Source organism: Callithrix jacchus, chromosome 1, assembly GCF_049354715.1.
Source record: "Callithrix jacchus isolate 240 chromosome 1, calJac240_pri, whole genome shotgun sequence".
Taxonomy (NCBI): domain Eukaryota; kingdom Metazoa; phylum Chordata; class Mammalia; order Primates; family Cebidae; genus Callithrix; species Callithrix jacchus.
Genome location: NC_133502.1, coordinates 149,924,643 through 149,941,193, shown reverse-complemented (window position 1 = coordinate 149,941,193; position 16,551 = coordinate 149,924,643). Strand labels below are relative to the sequence as shown.

Here is a 16,551-nt window from a genome sequence, read left to right as displayed (position 1 = left end):
TCAAGAAACCTAAACACAGCTGAGACATTGATCACCACCTGCAGAGGTCTGTCCTGCAGACCCTGACTTAGCTACAGATGAATGAAATATGCTCTCACACCTAGTACAGTGCAAGAGTTGGACTAGGGGGTTGTCAGCTGCTTTCAGAGGGCAATTGCAGCTAACTGACCACTACTCCCTCTTCCTCCTCATATTTATTCAGTATAGATTTAAAAACAGAGGTTCTAGATCAACACACTTTTAGATAATCAACATGGTTAAAAGAGTGATTTTTATGAATGATAAAACTTTTGGTTCTGGGACCCAGAATAAACACCATTAATGGGTAATTCTTCTTCCATCTCCACTTGAGAGGACCATCTAGCACAAAGTTTACTTGAGTAAACAAATTAGAGTAGGGACAAAAGAATGTGGGGTAGACAGATTTAACTGGGGAAGCTTTTATTATCCCTAATCATCATCCTATGACTTAAAGCTCTCACATAAGAACTGGCTGCCTTCAGCCTGTTCCATAAGTTAATAAAAAACCTTTTGGCCTTCCAAAAGGTTTGAGACTATAATCTATAACTACCCTAATATTTCCCTTAATATTTTGCCAGCCACCCTGCACGAATTTCAACACACAGCTTTGAAAGTTGTCTGGGAGTTAGTGATGCAAAAAAGAGGCAAAGCAAGTTCTGGGCAGAGAAAATAACTTACCTGTGGATGTAGAGGCAAGAGAGCTTGAAGCACTTGGGCAATTCCAAGTTTTTTTTGGAATGGCTTTGAAGGTCATCAGAAACTAAGATATATTTAGACAATTGAACAAACAGGACAAGACAACACCACCATTGTACTTCAAAGAAGATAAGCATGACAGCAAGAGTACATGGAGATGTAACAGTCTGCTCATACATAGTCTGGGAAGGGAGGCAAGAGATCCTGAGTCTTCAGGATCATCCATGACCCAGACAAGAAAGATATGAAATAAATCATCAACATTATGAATTTTGCATTTTGAGATGCTAGACTAGGATATAAAAGCTGGTTAGCAATTCTCTCTTTATCTGGAAATACAGTCATGTGCTGCATAACATTCACGGACCACATATACACCAGCAATTGTATAAATTATAATGGAGCTGAAAAAACTCCTATCACCAAGTATTTATCATACTTTACTGTTTATTGTTATTTTAGGGTTTATTCCTTCTACTTATTTTTGTTTAAGTTAATTGTAAAACAGCTTTAGGCAGGTCCTTCAGGAAGTATTCCAGAAGGCAGCATTGTTATCATGGGCAATGACAGCTCCATGCATGTCATTGAAGACCTTCCAGTGGAAAAGAGGTAGAGGTGGAAGCCAGTGATACGGATAATTCTGAACCTGTATAGGCCTAGGCTAATGTCTGTTTGTATCTTTATTTTTAACAAAAAGGTTTAAAAATATTTTAAAAGTTAATAGAAAAAAAAACTTATAGAATAAGGATGTAAAGGAAGAAAACAATTTTGTACAGCTCCACAATGTGTTTTATACTGTGTTGTTTCAAAAGTCAAAAATTTTTTTGTAAAATTAGAGTTACAACAGTCGGGCACGGTGGCTCACCCCTGTAATCCCAGCACTATGGGAGGCCAGATGGGTGGATCACCTGAGGTCAGGAGTTCGATACCAGCCTGGCCAACATGGTGAAAACCCATCTCTACAAAAAGTATAAAAATTAGCCAGGCATGGTGCTGGGTGCATGTAATCCCAGTTACTCAGGAAGCTGAGGTAGGAGAATCACCTAAACCCAGGAGGCAGAGGTTTCAGTGGGCTGAGATTGAGCCATTGCACTCCAGCCTAGGTGACAAGAGTGAAACTGTGTCTTAAAAAAAAAAAAATAGAGTTACAGTAAACTAAAGTTAATTTACCATTGAAGAAAAAGTTTTAATAAATTTAGTGTATCCTAAATGTACAGTGTTCAGATATGTTTTGATGCCATTATTTTATAATTGGCTACAGTATTCAGCATAGTAACATGCTATACAAGTTTGTAGCCTAGGAGCAACAGATTAGCATCATGTAGCCTAGGGGTATAGTAGGCTATACCATCTAGGCTTGTGTAAGTATACTCTGTGATGTTCATATGATGAAATCACCTAATGACAGTATTATCCTTGTTAAGTGATGCATGACTGTAATAAAGACCTCTCAACATCCCTACTTTCTTTGTCAGTCTACACTCACTGGATTACTCCAGGAAACGTTAACACTAGTCTTTGGAAATTCTTTCCATTCTAAAGCCTAAATGCTTTTGGTGTAATATGCAAGTGTCTCAAAGAAAATAACACCAATAAATGCTAAGTAATGCTAACAAAATGAGCATATTAAATGGCAAATAATTTCAGATAGAAATAATTCCAGGATTCTTACAGTAAATCATATGTAAACCCAAAACATATATTTGATTAGATGTGGACCTATATTAGTAATTAGTGTTTCTGTCCTTACAAGACATGTGATTATATGTTTGTCAGAGTGGAGAAGAAAAATTAGTAAATTCATACATCAGTGTGCTCTTTATTCCTCTCTTATAAATGGCAATTATTTGTGGCTTAAGCATTACAGAGAGGTGTTAGAGTGTGCATGTTTTAGCTAAGCCAGAATCTTTCCTTTAAAATGCAGAAGGTAAAATTAACCATAAGTATCATTTATACATATATTAAAATTAAGTCATACTCATTAAATATTATATGGAAGACAGACTATCTCAATTCAACAAATTATTAGCCTTTATAATAGAAATATTTCGAATTCACTCCTGCCCCTTAATTTGTGGCATTCTATAAACTGCACAAGAGTTTGAGATAGGTGAGTTTTAAGCACCCTTCCAAACCAAATGACAAAGTCATAAGTGCACTAATTGGTTTCTGGTGCATTGTTCAAACTAAATATTTCTGCCCTATGTGATTATACTGGGCTTCAGTGGATACAGGCAATGATTTGACAAGTAAGTTCACAACAAGGGCCAGATGCAACCCAAATCTTATATTTGAAAACTAGCCAACAAGACATTTTTTTTTTTCATTTCTTATTCCATAACAATGCTCATATAGACCTTCCTGAAAGGTAACAGACCTGTTCATTCAGGATTCATTGTCCTGGAGCTGAGGTCGTCAGAGCTGCTTGAAGAGCCTATGAGTCTGAGTACTAATTCATGGGAAAGTACTACCTCTGGGACCAATGACTTGAAGAACTAAATTCAACGTTCCCAATGTCTCTTTACTTTCAACCAGATTTGAATTATACTGATGTATTCCACAATTCAAGTGAGATAAAATGTCCTTGCAGCAAGGCTTAATCACAATTAGTAGATCACAAGTTTTGAAATAAGGTGTTAAAATGGAAATGTATTGAGATACTGCTTAATGTCATGCTAATATAATTTCTAGTGTAAAACTGGTCAGGGTCAAGTAGCAAGCAATGAGTATGAATCAATAAAAAATGTTTGAATTATCAAATGAAATGAGAAGCCATTATACAATAAAGCTGGCTTAATAATTATGAAATTATTCTGAACTGATAAATATTATATACAACAGGCATATTATGTCACAATTAGTTGAACCATGGTTTTGACATACAAGAATCCTTATATCAATTTTTTAAATGTCTTGAGAGTATATAATTGAGAGAAAAAGTTTATGTCAACTGTGGTATCAGTTCTAGAGAGTCTTAAAAATAAAAATAATCAGCATTTGGCTGAGTTTTTATTCTTAATGCAATAAAACAAATTAGCATGTGACATAAGTCATCTCTTAATAGTTTCAGGCTGCACTGACATAATCGAATTTCTATAGGGATTTTAACTTGCATGCTAGGCAGTTTAATTATCTGGTGCATATTTCAATAGTTCCCATTATGAGAAAATATGCCCGAGTTTGTCACAGAGAATGTCTATAACAATGGCTTTAATATTCAATAAATTTTAATTATCTTGTAAATCAACTGCCTGTGTATGTCCCTTCAACTGTTACTTAATTTGGCCAAAACATAGGTGATGAATTAGGAACTAAAATCAGTCCTAGAGCAACATCTTTATTCCAAAAGTTCTTAAAATTCAACAAATAATCTTACTCTTTATAATATACAGATTAAGAAGTTGACATTAGATTTGAAAATTATATCTAACTTTAATAACCTACCGTAGAAATGCCTCATTTATCCTTGCCTGCATTATTGATTCCACCATTTCTACTGTCCAGGAAACAGATATGCAAATGCATTATGTCTTCTATTTTTATAATATTCTCTGCTTCATAAAGCACTTTCACATGCATAATATCATGTGGTCCCTACATTGGTCTGAAGTAGTTGTTTGACAATTAATATTATTCTCCAGTCACAGTTGAAAAATGCAAGTCCAATTTCCCCACAAGAGTCCTGCTCTCTAATCCAGTCCTCACCCTCCTCAATGCTGCTAAAGCTGATCTATTGCACCAGTGGGATAGTCTGTGATGTATTTTATTCTTATGAAACAAAATTAAAACATGCTAGATATGCTTTCTCTTTAGCTCAAAGCATATTAAAAGAGGCTGCAAGGGCTTAATGAAGGTAGGCACAGTGACATAGCAAAAGGGACATAGGTACCAAACACTGGCAGGAAAGAGAAAATGCATTTTCTAAAGAAGCTCGAGAGCTCCAGCATTGCCACAAGCTCAGCTCTACTTGGTGCAGTCAACATGGAAACCAGTTGTCTCTGCAGCCTCTGTGCACATTATGGTCTGGCATCCAGGCATAATAACTGGTGTTGACATCAGAATACTATGAGTCATTGGGAAAGAATCAATTACGCCAGCACAAAGAAGTTTGCTAATGATAATTAACAATAGTAATAATAAGGCTAATATTTACCAAGCACTCACTACATGTCAGGCATGTGATGAAGCTTCTTAATTGTCAGATTCTGCTGTCAGATTTCTAGCAACCTCCTCTCTTCCCACTCATCTATGGTCCTTTGACCTCCACCTGCAGACTTGGTCTTACTCCAGGAACAGAGGCTAGTCCAAAATGTAGGCAGGATATCTATGAAGATATATGTCTCAAATCTAAAACTCAAAAACTATATCACCATTTCTGTTAGACTGACTCAAACTGTGAGCCTTATTTCTTGTCTACCACTGTCCTATCTCTAATCTGTTCCTCAGTTTGTTTCCTGGTGTTGATGATACTTCCCTCTAGATTTTAAAATCCAGAAGGAAAATACTGTATTGATCACTTTCACTACTGTGGTCTCAGTAGCCAGTACCTGGCACAAAATAGATATCAAGTGCTCATTAAATAAACTGAATGTACCACCACTCTAGCTCTTGCCCATCAGGTCTCTTAGTGTAAGCTTCCTAATCTCAGCATGGTCACCATCATTATAAACTACCACTTTCTGAGTATGATTGTGCTGATGCCTTGTATACATGATGGTATTTCATCTTCACAAAATTTATAAGGTAGATTTTCATTGCACAAAAGAGGACAATGGTTTTCACAAGGTCTCCCACACATAATTGGTAAATCAAAGAACAATAATTCAAATGAAGATGTAAGTGACTCCAAATAAAGCCACATCCTTCTAGACACTCCTAAAAATTGCAGTGACTTTCTGAAGTTCTGACCAAGGTTCTGGACTTCATTGCTTACTAATAGTCTTTCTTTATGTCAAATGTCCACATTTCAAATGATTACCTGTTCTTGGATCACTCTTCTCCATATTGGAAAATCTTACCTAAACAAACTGCCCTCCTAAGTCACCATATGACTACATATCTTCTGTAGCCACATCCTTTGATCAAAGCTCTCTTATCCCCAAGTATGTTGGTGAGACTTTTTAAGCCCCAAAAGTTGCATTTGTAAGGGGCATAATTTATATGAGTGGGCTGGGAAAATAGGACCCAGATAATGAGTGAGTCAAAGGCTTTCAAGATTACCAAGGGTTGGGTGAGGAAAACAAAGTGTAGCCATACAGAACAAAAGGCAGAAATGGGATGAAATATAGATGGATGAGTTGAGTATATCATAATTAAGTGGAATTATCATGGAAAAAAATCCATGATTAGAAGCTCAGTGCAGGTAGCTTAGGTGATTATCACCAATCAACCTGCAATGCCCTGATGCTCCTTTCTGTAAATCATCCTGGGGCTCAGAAGGATTGGTTACCTCAAAGAATGTAGCATGCATGCTTCTGCTATTTCTTCTGCCTGAAGACATGCAATTTTCTATCCATGGCCTGGTATATAATGGACTTTAACATAATTTGTTGTATGAATAAATAAGCTGGTTGTCTTTGAAGAAGTAGTGTCGTGCTGCCAACACTTTCTTCTAATTGTATCTACTCTATTTTAAGAAGTGGGCTCTGTTCCAAATCACCATACCTCTTAGCCTTTCCAACACTACTGCAGTGAAACAGACCATACCTCGCCATCACCAGCAATATTATGTCAACTTCACCATGCAGTGATAAATCCTGCCTTTTGAAGCATTCATTGTATTTTACTACACTGTTGTATATTCTTTACTATATCAGCCACTCAAAAATCCTAAGGGGTATGTGCTAAGATCTTTTTTGACATCCGCATATGTGATGTTTGAACACAGTATAGATTATAGTTTTGACCATGAATTTCTGTAGAATCTAAATGAAACCTTTAGGTGAGTGTTTCCAAACTTGCCTACTCTACCAAACACAAAACTCATCTTGTTAATTATGCCGCTATCATTCTTTTCTCAAGTGTTGTTCATGAAGAAATACAAGTTTTGTCATTTCACAAGAATTGCTACACATGGGAGAATGACTGAAGAAAACCACTGGGAAGCCATATGCACATTGGGCGGCAGGCTGGAGCCCCTCCCTGACTCCCATGGCCCAGTTGTACAGGGAACGTCACTCTAACTCATGCCTCAGACATCTTAAAAGTGGCTTTAATCCATGGACCTTTAAGATTACTTGCAAATAATCAGAAATCATTAAATCTATAAATGTCAAGGATCTATTTCACGTTGCTCTTATCAAGTAGAGGGAATAGCATAGAATAATGGTTAAAAGCACAGGCTTTTGAGTCCAAAAAATTGGAGTTTTGAATTTAGGCTCTACTTTTATTTATTTATTTATTCATTCATTCATTCGACAGAGTCTTATTCTGTCTCTCAGGCTGTAGTGCCGTGGTGTGATCTGGGCTCACTGCAACCTCCCCTCCGGACTCAAGAGATTCTTGTGCCTCAGTTTCCTGAGTAGCTGGGATTACAGGCATGCGCCACCACTCCGGGTTTTTGTTTTGTTTTGTTTTGTTTTTTTGAGTAGAGACAGGATTTCATCATGTTAGACAGGCTGGTCTCTAACTTCTGACCTCAGGTGATCTGCCACCTCGGCCTCTCAAAGCACTGGAATTAAAGGCATGAGCCACCATGCCTGGCCCAGGCTCTATTTCTTAGTAGCTGTGCCACTTTGGGAAAATTACTCACTTTTTCTGAACCTTGATTGTGTAGTCTATTGCAGTCACCTCATGAGGCCATTGTGAGGATGAAATAAAACAATATGCATAATGCACTAGGGACATCAGTAGGTATTAGCTTTTCATTGGTATAATTATTATTAAATTATAATTTCTGGGCAGGGACTACACCTTATGCTTGCCTATGTCCTTAATGTAACCACAAAAAACGTTAATTTATTTAAAAGCCTGGACTTCTAAAGGAATAATCTTTAATTTTCAGAAGAAAAAAATCTTCCAAATAATATAGGTCAAATCAGATGTGAGATAATGAGAACCAGAAAACCTCCTGCAGCCTCTTTGGCTGAGGAGAAGTGATAGCTGTGGAGAAAGCCTGTTCTGAGCCTCTCAAATGTATTTAGTAATCAACCGACTGATGAAAGGAAGGAAATTTCATCTCTGGTAAAAGTAGTGGAAAAAGTAGTGGAAATACTATGCTCACTCGAGGTTTCTAGGCTTTGACCTAGCTCATCTGATTCCCCTTACCCTGGAAAGAGCTGAGAGAATTGCATTTTTTCCTCTGCTCTTAAACCCAGCCCCTCACCTCTTTTTTCCTGTCAGGGAATCTCTCAGAGCTCTCTGGCAAACTCTTTACTGCAGGCAATCCTGTTTTTAAAACTCTTACTGATCCAGAAAATAGCAGAATCTGTTCTCTCTGAGAGAACAAAGATTGATGACAGATCTCCAGGAGTTGGCACCAAGAATTCCGTAACTTGCCTGCAGAGTGGCACTGGAGCTTGTTACCAAAGAAAGAAGAGCTGGGAGCATGGGGAGAGCCCTACTGGGAACATAGTATCTCCCAAATAAATAGCCTCCCCCAACAGGATACAGAGCTCTTCTGTTTTCCTGCTAAGAAGTGGGTGTAATTTATGTTTGTAAAAGATATCTATTGCTGAGACCATTGTATGAAAATAGACAAGAGAAAGGAGAAGGAGCAAACACAAAAAGAAAACATTGTTTTGCAGTCAGTCACTTCCAACAGGAACTAAACTCTATAAGCCAATTGTAACAGCTATTATTTATGGGCCCTCACTCTGAGCCAGGCACTTTCCATGCATTCTCACATTCTCATATTTAATTCTCAGATGAATCCATAAGGTAAGAAGTAGCACTGTCCTCATTTTACAGATGAGGGAGGTATGACTCAGAGATGCTAAATGACTTACAGAAGGCCACATAGTGCATACATCACTGAGAGAACTCAAGCATAGGTTGACCTGACTGCTAAGTCCTAACCACTATACTGCTTCTCAAAAGAGGACAGAAAAGCCTAACTGCGGAAGAAGATAGTGGCCCCACCAGCAAGGAGAACTTGGAACTTAAGGACACTGTAGACTCTACTGAAGAGAACAATGGAGAATCACACAAGAAATACAGAAGCAAGTGGTAGCTCCAGCCAGTTATCGGGGACTAGGAAGATAGTACCCAGTCAAAGAAGAATGGATGGTCAAAATGAGACTACATTTTTAGTTAAATGTGTCTACTTTTTAAAAGCATTATAGGCCAGGCGCGGTGGCTCATGCCTGTAATCCCAGCACTTTGGGAGGTCGAGGTGGGCGGATCACGAGGTCAAGAGATAGAGACCATCCTGGCCAACATGGTGAAACCCAGTCTCTACTACAAATACAAAAATGAGCTGGGCATTGTGGCGCGCGCCTGTAGTCCTAGCGACTCGGGAGGCTGAGGCAGGAGAATTGCTTGAACCTGGGAGGCAGAGGTTGCAGTGAGCCGAGATCGCACCACTACACTCCAGCCTGGTGCCAGACGACGAAACAGGACTCTGTCTCAAAAATTTAAAAAAAAAAAAAGCATTTTATATATTTATCTATATAGTGATCAATAGTTTTCAAATACATCTCATTTTTTTTCTGAAGTCCCAGTTGGAGAATGCTTGTATAGTGCAAATACTCCTATCTCCCAACTCCTACAAATCATAATTACTAAATTAATATTTCCTAGTTTCTTCTCCCTCTCCTAGTTTTGCTTGATCCTATTATTTCATTTGCATAATTTTCATGACTTCTAGTTAGAGGAAGTGTTTAGTCAACCAGTTAGTTACATTTACATATTATCTGTCTCTCATCCACTATAGAGTCAATGCGAAATGCCTTACAGAGATCAGGTCTCACAGTAGGAGCTTAAAATTGTTTTTCCTGATTGAATAAGTGTTCGGTAAAGGATTCTATTTCCTTATTGACCAGTAAATGTTTTATTCATTTGGTGAACATTAACTCTTTGCCTACCCAATTTATTACTAATATTCTCTTGTTTTTCATGTTCCTTTATTTTTTATGATAGGTGTTTAAAACTAGAAATAAGGTGTGCTCTGATAATTTAATGTTTTCCTTTTGTTATTGTAATTTCTGATACATATTTAGCTATTTGGTCTATCTTTTAATGATTTGATACTGTACTTTTAGCTCTTTAATGGCCTGGGATATATTTTTAATATATGACGTGATGAGGAATGTAATTGTTATTTTTCTAACTAATCTATTTTCTCAAATTTTAATCTATTTCCTTCCATATTTCTTTATGATTTTAATTGATAACATAGTAATTTATTTAATTGACATACTTTTTATACATTAGCATCTGCTCCATTTATTTACCTATTAGTACTCTCCTGTTTCAATTATTATTGCTTTATAAAAATTACATTTTATAACGCATTCTAATATCCTCCAAAACAGGCCTATCATTTTCTTTTTCCAATTTTTTTTAACCACTCTTGCCTGATTTTTCTTTATATGGAACTTTAATACTTTACAGTCTGACCCATAGCAGGTTAAGCAATCTTCACCCACAGCACTGAATGATTCTCTGATACTTTGAACCAACTTCTTGATGACTCCTCTCTGGCTGAAGCTCTGTACTTACTTGGGATTTTATTCTGTGAGTGCGTGACAGCATGCGCATTCCCCATCCATATTTCCTGCCTTTATGATTTTGGAAATTTCAGGCTCCAAAACAATGTCTAAGCAGATTATGATGGAACAAAATCCCAAAATCAGTGGAGTACAGTGGAGTATCATCTCCACTAGAAATGAAGATTCAGTTCGAAGTATAGAAAAATTACATTTCAAAATTTTTTAAGTTATCTATTTAGGTTGACATATACAGTTTTTTGTGTACATTCTGTATAATAGTATAGCTACATTTAAGTATGTGATAATGTAAGTGATATGCTATAATAAATAGTACACTCATTTAAGGGAATGAGAATTATCAGTACTATTTAAATTCATATTTTCCCCCTCCTACCTCCCTCTTCTGAACCTGTTTATTTTAATACATATAAATTGAATTTAAAGTTTCACTCTATCTGCATGGTAGATACAGGCTTCTTGCTTCTTGAGTTGTTCTGTTTCTGAATCTCTGATTTAGAAGACAAACAATTAGAAATTATTTTTAAAGTCTTTATATCTTCTTTCAAGCCATGAGTTTACTCTTTTGCAAACAACAAACCATATGTAAGAAAGAGAATTTTCATTCTCAATTTGATGCAATAGATCTTGTTTAATTTTTGTCCTGGCTTTTGACAAAAATTTTACTCTCAGGCTTGAATTTTAGTGTTGTAAGTTTTCATAATCTTTGTGTACACGCGTGTATGCGTGTATGTGTGCACACATGCATCCATGTATGCATGTGTGTGCCTTTGTCCTCATATGGGGAGAAATTGGAAAACGCTGCATCTGAGACTGCTACACAAATAATACATTATTAGATGCTTCTAAACTATCATTTAAAAAATTTTTTTGAAGAAACATGTCTCAAATCTGTGTCAGGATTAACTTCAACATCTGGAATTTTTCAGCAGAGTTGTAGGGGTGAGTGTGATTATATGAATTATTATCCATTGTGAGGGTCTTCATTTCACTCCCATGTCTTTCTCCATCTCTCATGCCAGTTGCATTTATCTCTCTGTCTGATACTAAAAGCTCAATATAATTAGCTAATTCAACTTCCTATTTAGCAAGAAAGCAACAATTTCATCCCTGCCTCTTAAGCCATACTATTGATTTTTAAATCTGTCCTATGGGTGATTCTGAGGTTATGGTGCAGGAAAATGATATGGTCATATTTGTGTTTTAGGAAGAAAACTGGCAACAGATTAGGGAGCTGAAGGCAAGAAAACAGTTGGGAATAATTTGTTCTTGCCAGCTAAATGTAGAGCTTGTCTTCCATTGCTTTTTGCTTCTAGAAGAGAGTTAAGAGAGAGGGGGAAATAAAAAGGAAGAAGGAAAGGAAGAAAGCTAAAAGAGGAGGGCAGAAAAAAACATGGAAGCAATTTACATAAATCAAAAGGAGGAGTGGGGAAATGAAGATTCCATTTCTCTGACCTCAAGACCCTGCTGGCAGCTCAAGCCTGGACACCAGGAGCTACCTACTGGATCCTGTCTCCTGGTTTTTGAGACCTTTCTCTCTTTTGCCTCTCACATCTGATCTCATCACTAAATCCTTGTTCATTTCATTTCATTTTATTTTATTCTATTCTATTTTTGAGACCGAGTCTCAATCTGTTGCCCAGGCTGGAGTGCAGTGGCGCAATTTCAGCTCACTGCAACCTCTGCCTCCAGGTTCAAGGAATTTCCAGCTAAATTTTGTATTTTTAGTAGAGATAGCATTTCACCATGTCAGCCAGGCTAGTCTTAAACTCCTGACCTCAAGTGATCCCGCCTCAGCCTCCCAAAGTGCTAGGAGTACAGACACAAGCCACGGCGTCTGGCCAATCCTTTTAAATTTTAAAAAGACCATTTTTCATTACCCTCCCTACCATGTACAGCAGCGGAACACTTAGCATGCAATCAAGGTCCTGGGGGGCTTTTAATTTCCCATCCCCATTAAATGCTTTCCAGTGGCGATTTTTCCAAAACTCTGTTTCTATCATTTCAAGCCTTGCTCGAAAGCTTAATTTAGAAGGACAAAAGACAAAGTTTCAGAATATATTTTTAAGACTCTCTCCAACCTACTATCATGAGTACCTATGGTCAGATTTCCTCATGTAACCTCTGTGGAATCCTCACTTTTTATTCTACACATATCAGAGTCCTTTAAATCCTTCAAAGAGTTGAAGTGCAGCATAAATTCTATTTCCTTTAAATACTTCAAAGAGTTAAAGTGCAGCATAAATTTCATTTCCTGTTACACATTTTTGGTAGGTATGTAACCGGGTTTGCGGGAGCTGGGGAGGCACAGCTCCCCAGAGAGAATGTTGTAGGTTCTTGGTCTCCCGATCTCTCAAGAATGAGAGAAGGGACCACAGCAAGTGTGCAGTATGCTCGTAAATGGCGAACCCAAAATGTGTTGCAGAAAAGTGATTTGTTTAGGTAGAGAAAGAGAAAAAAAGGAGAAGAGAGAAAACTTCTATGAAGAGTGTGTGGAAGGGAATCCAAATATGGAGTCCAAAGGTGTGTGGAAGAAGGGGACTTTTAACCTGGGAGGAACCCTCACCTTCTCCAAGACCCCTGGCCAATGAAAGGAGTTCCTTAGAACTTCCACTAGAGTGATTGACTTTTGCCCTTTCCCATATGCACAAAAATTAAAACAGAGACCATTAAATCTCCTTGATGGAGAGGCATGGGAGTGGGGCATGGCGCTGGGAAGTTCTTACACTTAAACCTACGCCCCCTTGTCGACCCTGAAAGAGAACACATTCCCTTAGGTAGGGACTGACCATACTTCTTTGTTTCATACAAGGGCTTGAAATTTTACTGAGAAAGTCTTCCTTATTTCTCAATGCATATTATTGAATGTTTAGTAAGCTCTTAAAAACAATCTAATAGTTCCCAAAAGAAATATAGTTAGTTCAACTATGCCAATATTTATTGTACCCCTAACGTATATAAGGCATTGTGCTAAACATTGTCAGGATGTCAGTATTCAAGGATAAACATATCAGATGCTTGCTCTTGAGAACAAAAATTAACAAATATATTCATTGGAAGACTATTTCCACTTCTATTATATGATGAACAATTTATGACTTCTCAAAAAGATTCTCTTCTTCCATGAAGATTGTAAATTCCACAAGTAGATAAAATTGTGATAGACATTATATAAGTGTGTTTAATTGCACAGATTTCACTCTTCACAGCAAGAATCCAGGTTCAGACGATACAGAAAAGTAATCAAGCCTTTAACATTGCACTATACATTTAGTCTTGATGTATGTATTGCTAATTATTCTGTACTTATCAGAAGTGCCTTCCTCAAGGGGATAGAAGTTTAGGAAACTGTGATGCATCCATCTTTATTATCATTCTTATTAAAATACCTGCACTGTTCTAAGATTTCTCTACCATTAATTTTAAAAGGAAACAAAAGTAATTTCTTCCCATCATTGCATATGAGAGGAAAGTTTAACCAACGAGGTCTTAATAGCAGTACTAAGAAATGGGAAGCCATAAAAGAGACTGCCTATAAGGCAAGTAGACAAGCTTGACAAAAATCCTCAACCAAATGTATGATTATGTTACCTCTGATATTAAGACCAAGAACCATCTGCCCTCTGGTACTCTTAGCAAAAATATTTAGGAAATCAGTTGTAAGAAATCAATAGTTCCATTGGACAGGAAGCATAGTTTGCCACAGTATGGGAATTTTATCCCAGAGGTATGTGAATATCATAGTGAAATGAAAGGATTAAGCCTCATAAGAAAGCAAAAGTACCCTATGTTATAGTCTTTGGCCAATGCTTTCTAATTCTTCTTTTTCATATCTTTAAATACAGAATCCCCTTCACCTACAACTGAGTTTAGAAAATCCATTAAGTTCTGATGCTGATGTCACTGTCTCAATCCTGACCACGAACAACTGGTACAATTTTAGCTTGTTGCTGTGCCAGGAAGACTGGAACATCACTGACTTCCTCCTCCTTACCCAGAATAATTCCAAGTTCCACCTTGGTTCTATCATCAACATCACAGCTAACCTCCCCTCCACCGAGGACCTCTTGAGCTTCCTACAGATCCAGCTTGAGAGTATCAAGAACAGTACACCCACAGTGGTGATGTTTGGCTGCGACATGGAAAGTATCCGGCGGATTTTCGAAATTACAACCCAGTTTGGGGTAATGCCTCCCGAACTTCATTGGGTGCTGGGAGATTCTCAGAATGTGGAGGAACTGAGGACAGAGGGTCTTCCCTTAGGTCTCATTGCTCATGGAAAAACAACACAGTCTGTCTTTGAGTACTACGTTCAAGATGCTATGGAGCTGGTTGCAAGAGCTGTAGCCACGGCCACCATGATCCAGCCAGAACTTGCTCTCATTCCCAGCACGATGAACTGCATGGAGGTGGAAACTACAAATCTCACTTCAGGACAATATTTATCAAGGTAGGATGCAAGGTCTGGGTTATATCCCCATTCATAGGGCTGTAACAGGAAGTAAAACTCCCCTATCTGTCCCCTTTTCAGAAATCTTGATTTGAGTAGCTTTAAACTTTAATAATATTTCTTAGAGGATTTCTGGTTATAGAAGCTAGTATTTCACAATCTGCTCTCTGTAATTTGATCTATAGACTTGTAAGTACATGGTATAGTGGAAGCGCTCAATCCTGCTTTTAAACCTCGGTTTAACTTCTTTTAATAGCTACTGTGTTCTTGGAAAGTTATTTAAAAGCTCCAAGCTCAGTTTTCTAACTAGCAAAATATAATAATGAATAGCTTGGTATAAGATAATAAATATACCATGAACTTATATATAAAAAGGACCTAATACCATGCTTAGCTTATAGTCGATGCAAAATAAATGTTTCTTTTCCTGCCCACTCTTTTCCATATTAATAAAATTGAGCAAATTTCTCTAAATCTATACAAAGAAAAAAATTAGTCAAGGAAGAAATGGACTTTTCTCTCTCCTCCGTGGCCTCCATGCTTAAGGCAGTATAGAGTAGTAAAGGCAGCCTCCTGAACTCAAGATCAGACCATCTGACCTTGAGGTTTGGCTCTGCCACTTACTTACTACTTGAGTGACTACATCAAGTTACAAAACTTCTCTGAGCCTTAATTCCCTGTGTTCCACATTCATTTATGGAAAATGGATATAACAGTAGATCTTTCTACCCTTAGAATCACTGTGTTTGGTGATAGATAGATAGATAGATAGATAGATAGATAGATAGATAGATAGATAGACAGATAGAGATAACAGATGGTAGATAGATAGTAGACAAACAGGATAGATCAATAGAACTAAGAGTGCCATAAGAGTATTATACATATATATTTGTATAATATTATTTGTTTATACATTTGTAATTTTATTTGTCTATTTTTAAATCAAATAAGTTTCTGCTTCAGTTCTTCAATATTATTCAGAAACTAGTATAAAAATGTCCATTTAAAATAGAGACTAATACGTCATATGGAAATGGTTTTGGTGATCCCCAGTAAAAGGGCAATATCCTTAAAGGATATTTCATAAGGGCTTAGATTTTATTCTTAAAAAAAGACCACCTACAATTAGAGAGGTCAAGTCAGAAGATTATTATTTCTTCAAAGATGAAGGTTTCTTTGTAGACTAAGCCCTGTTTTTAGGCTGCCCTGGAGCAGTGGCATCTGACTATGTTGAGGACTACAAGGCAAGCTCATAGTGTCTTACCATTAAAAAAGACATGTTAAAAGGTCAAGAAGTGTAAAGAATTGTACATTTAATTATATATATATACACACACACATACATAATCACATATATATACACATATATATGTATGTGTATATATAATTAAATGTACAATTAAATATGTATGTACATACATATACACATATATATGTATGTATATATATAACACCTACTATGTACAAGACAATATGCCAAATGCCATATGTAAGGGAAAAGTGAAAGACTGAGCACAACCGATAAACTCCTTAAAGAATATTAATGAAATAAAATTACTCAAATATATTTATTACAAATCTATTAATAAAAAGATGTTCTATCATCATCTGAACTTTCAATGTTTCTCATATTATATTTTAATTTCCACAAGATTAAAATCCATACATATTTTATTTTACAGCCACTCTCCAGATATAATCTAGCTTTATGCT

At 36.8% G+C, this 16,551-nt stretch overlaps 1 protein-coding gene across 1 annotated transcript in view; it reads left to right on the top strand.

The window, feature by feature from the left end:
- Window positions 1-16,551, top strand: part of GRIN3A (glutamate ionotropic receptor NMDA type subunit 3A) — a 169,973-nt gene that overhangs the window by 37,387 nt on the left and 116,035 nt on the right. The window contains exon 2 of the mRNA XM_002806503.7: window positions 14,231-14,835. Within this exon, the coding sequence (XP_002806549.4) occupies window positions 14,231-14,835 (605 nt within the window). The remainder of the gene's footprint in view (window positions 1-14,230; window positions 14,836-16,551) is intronic.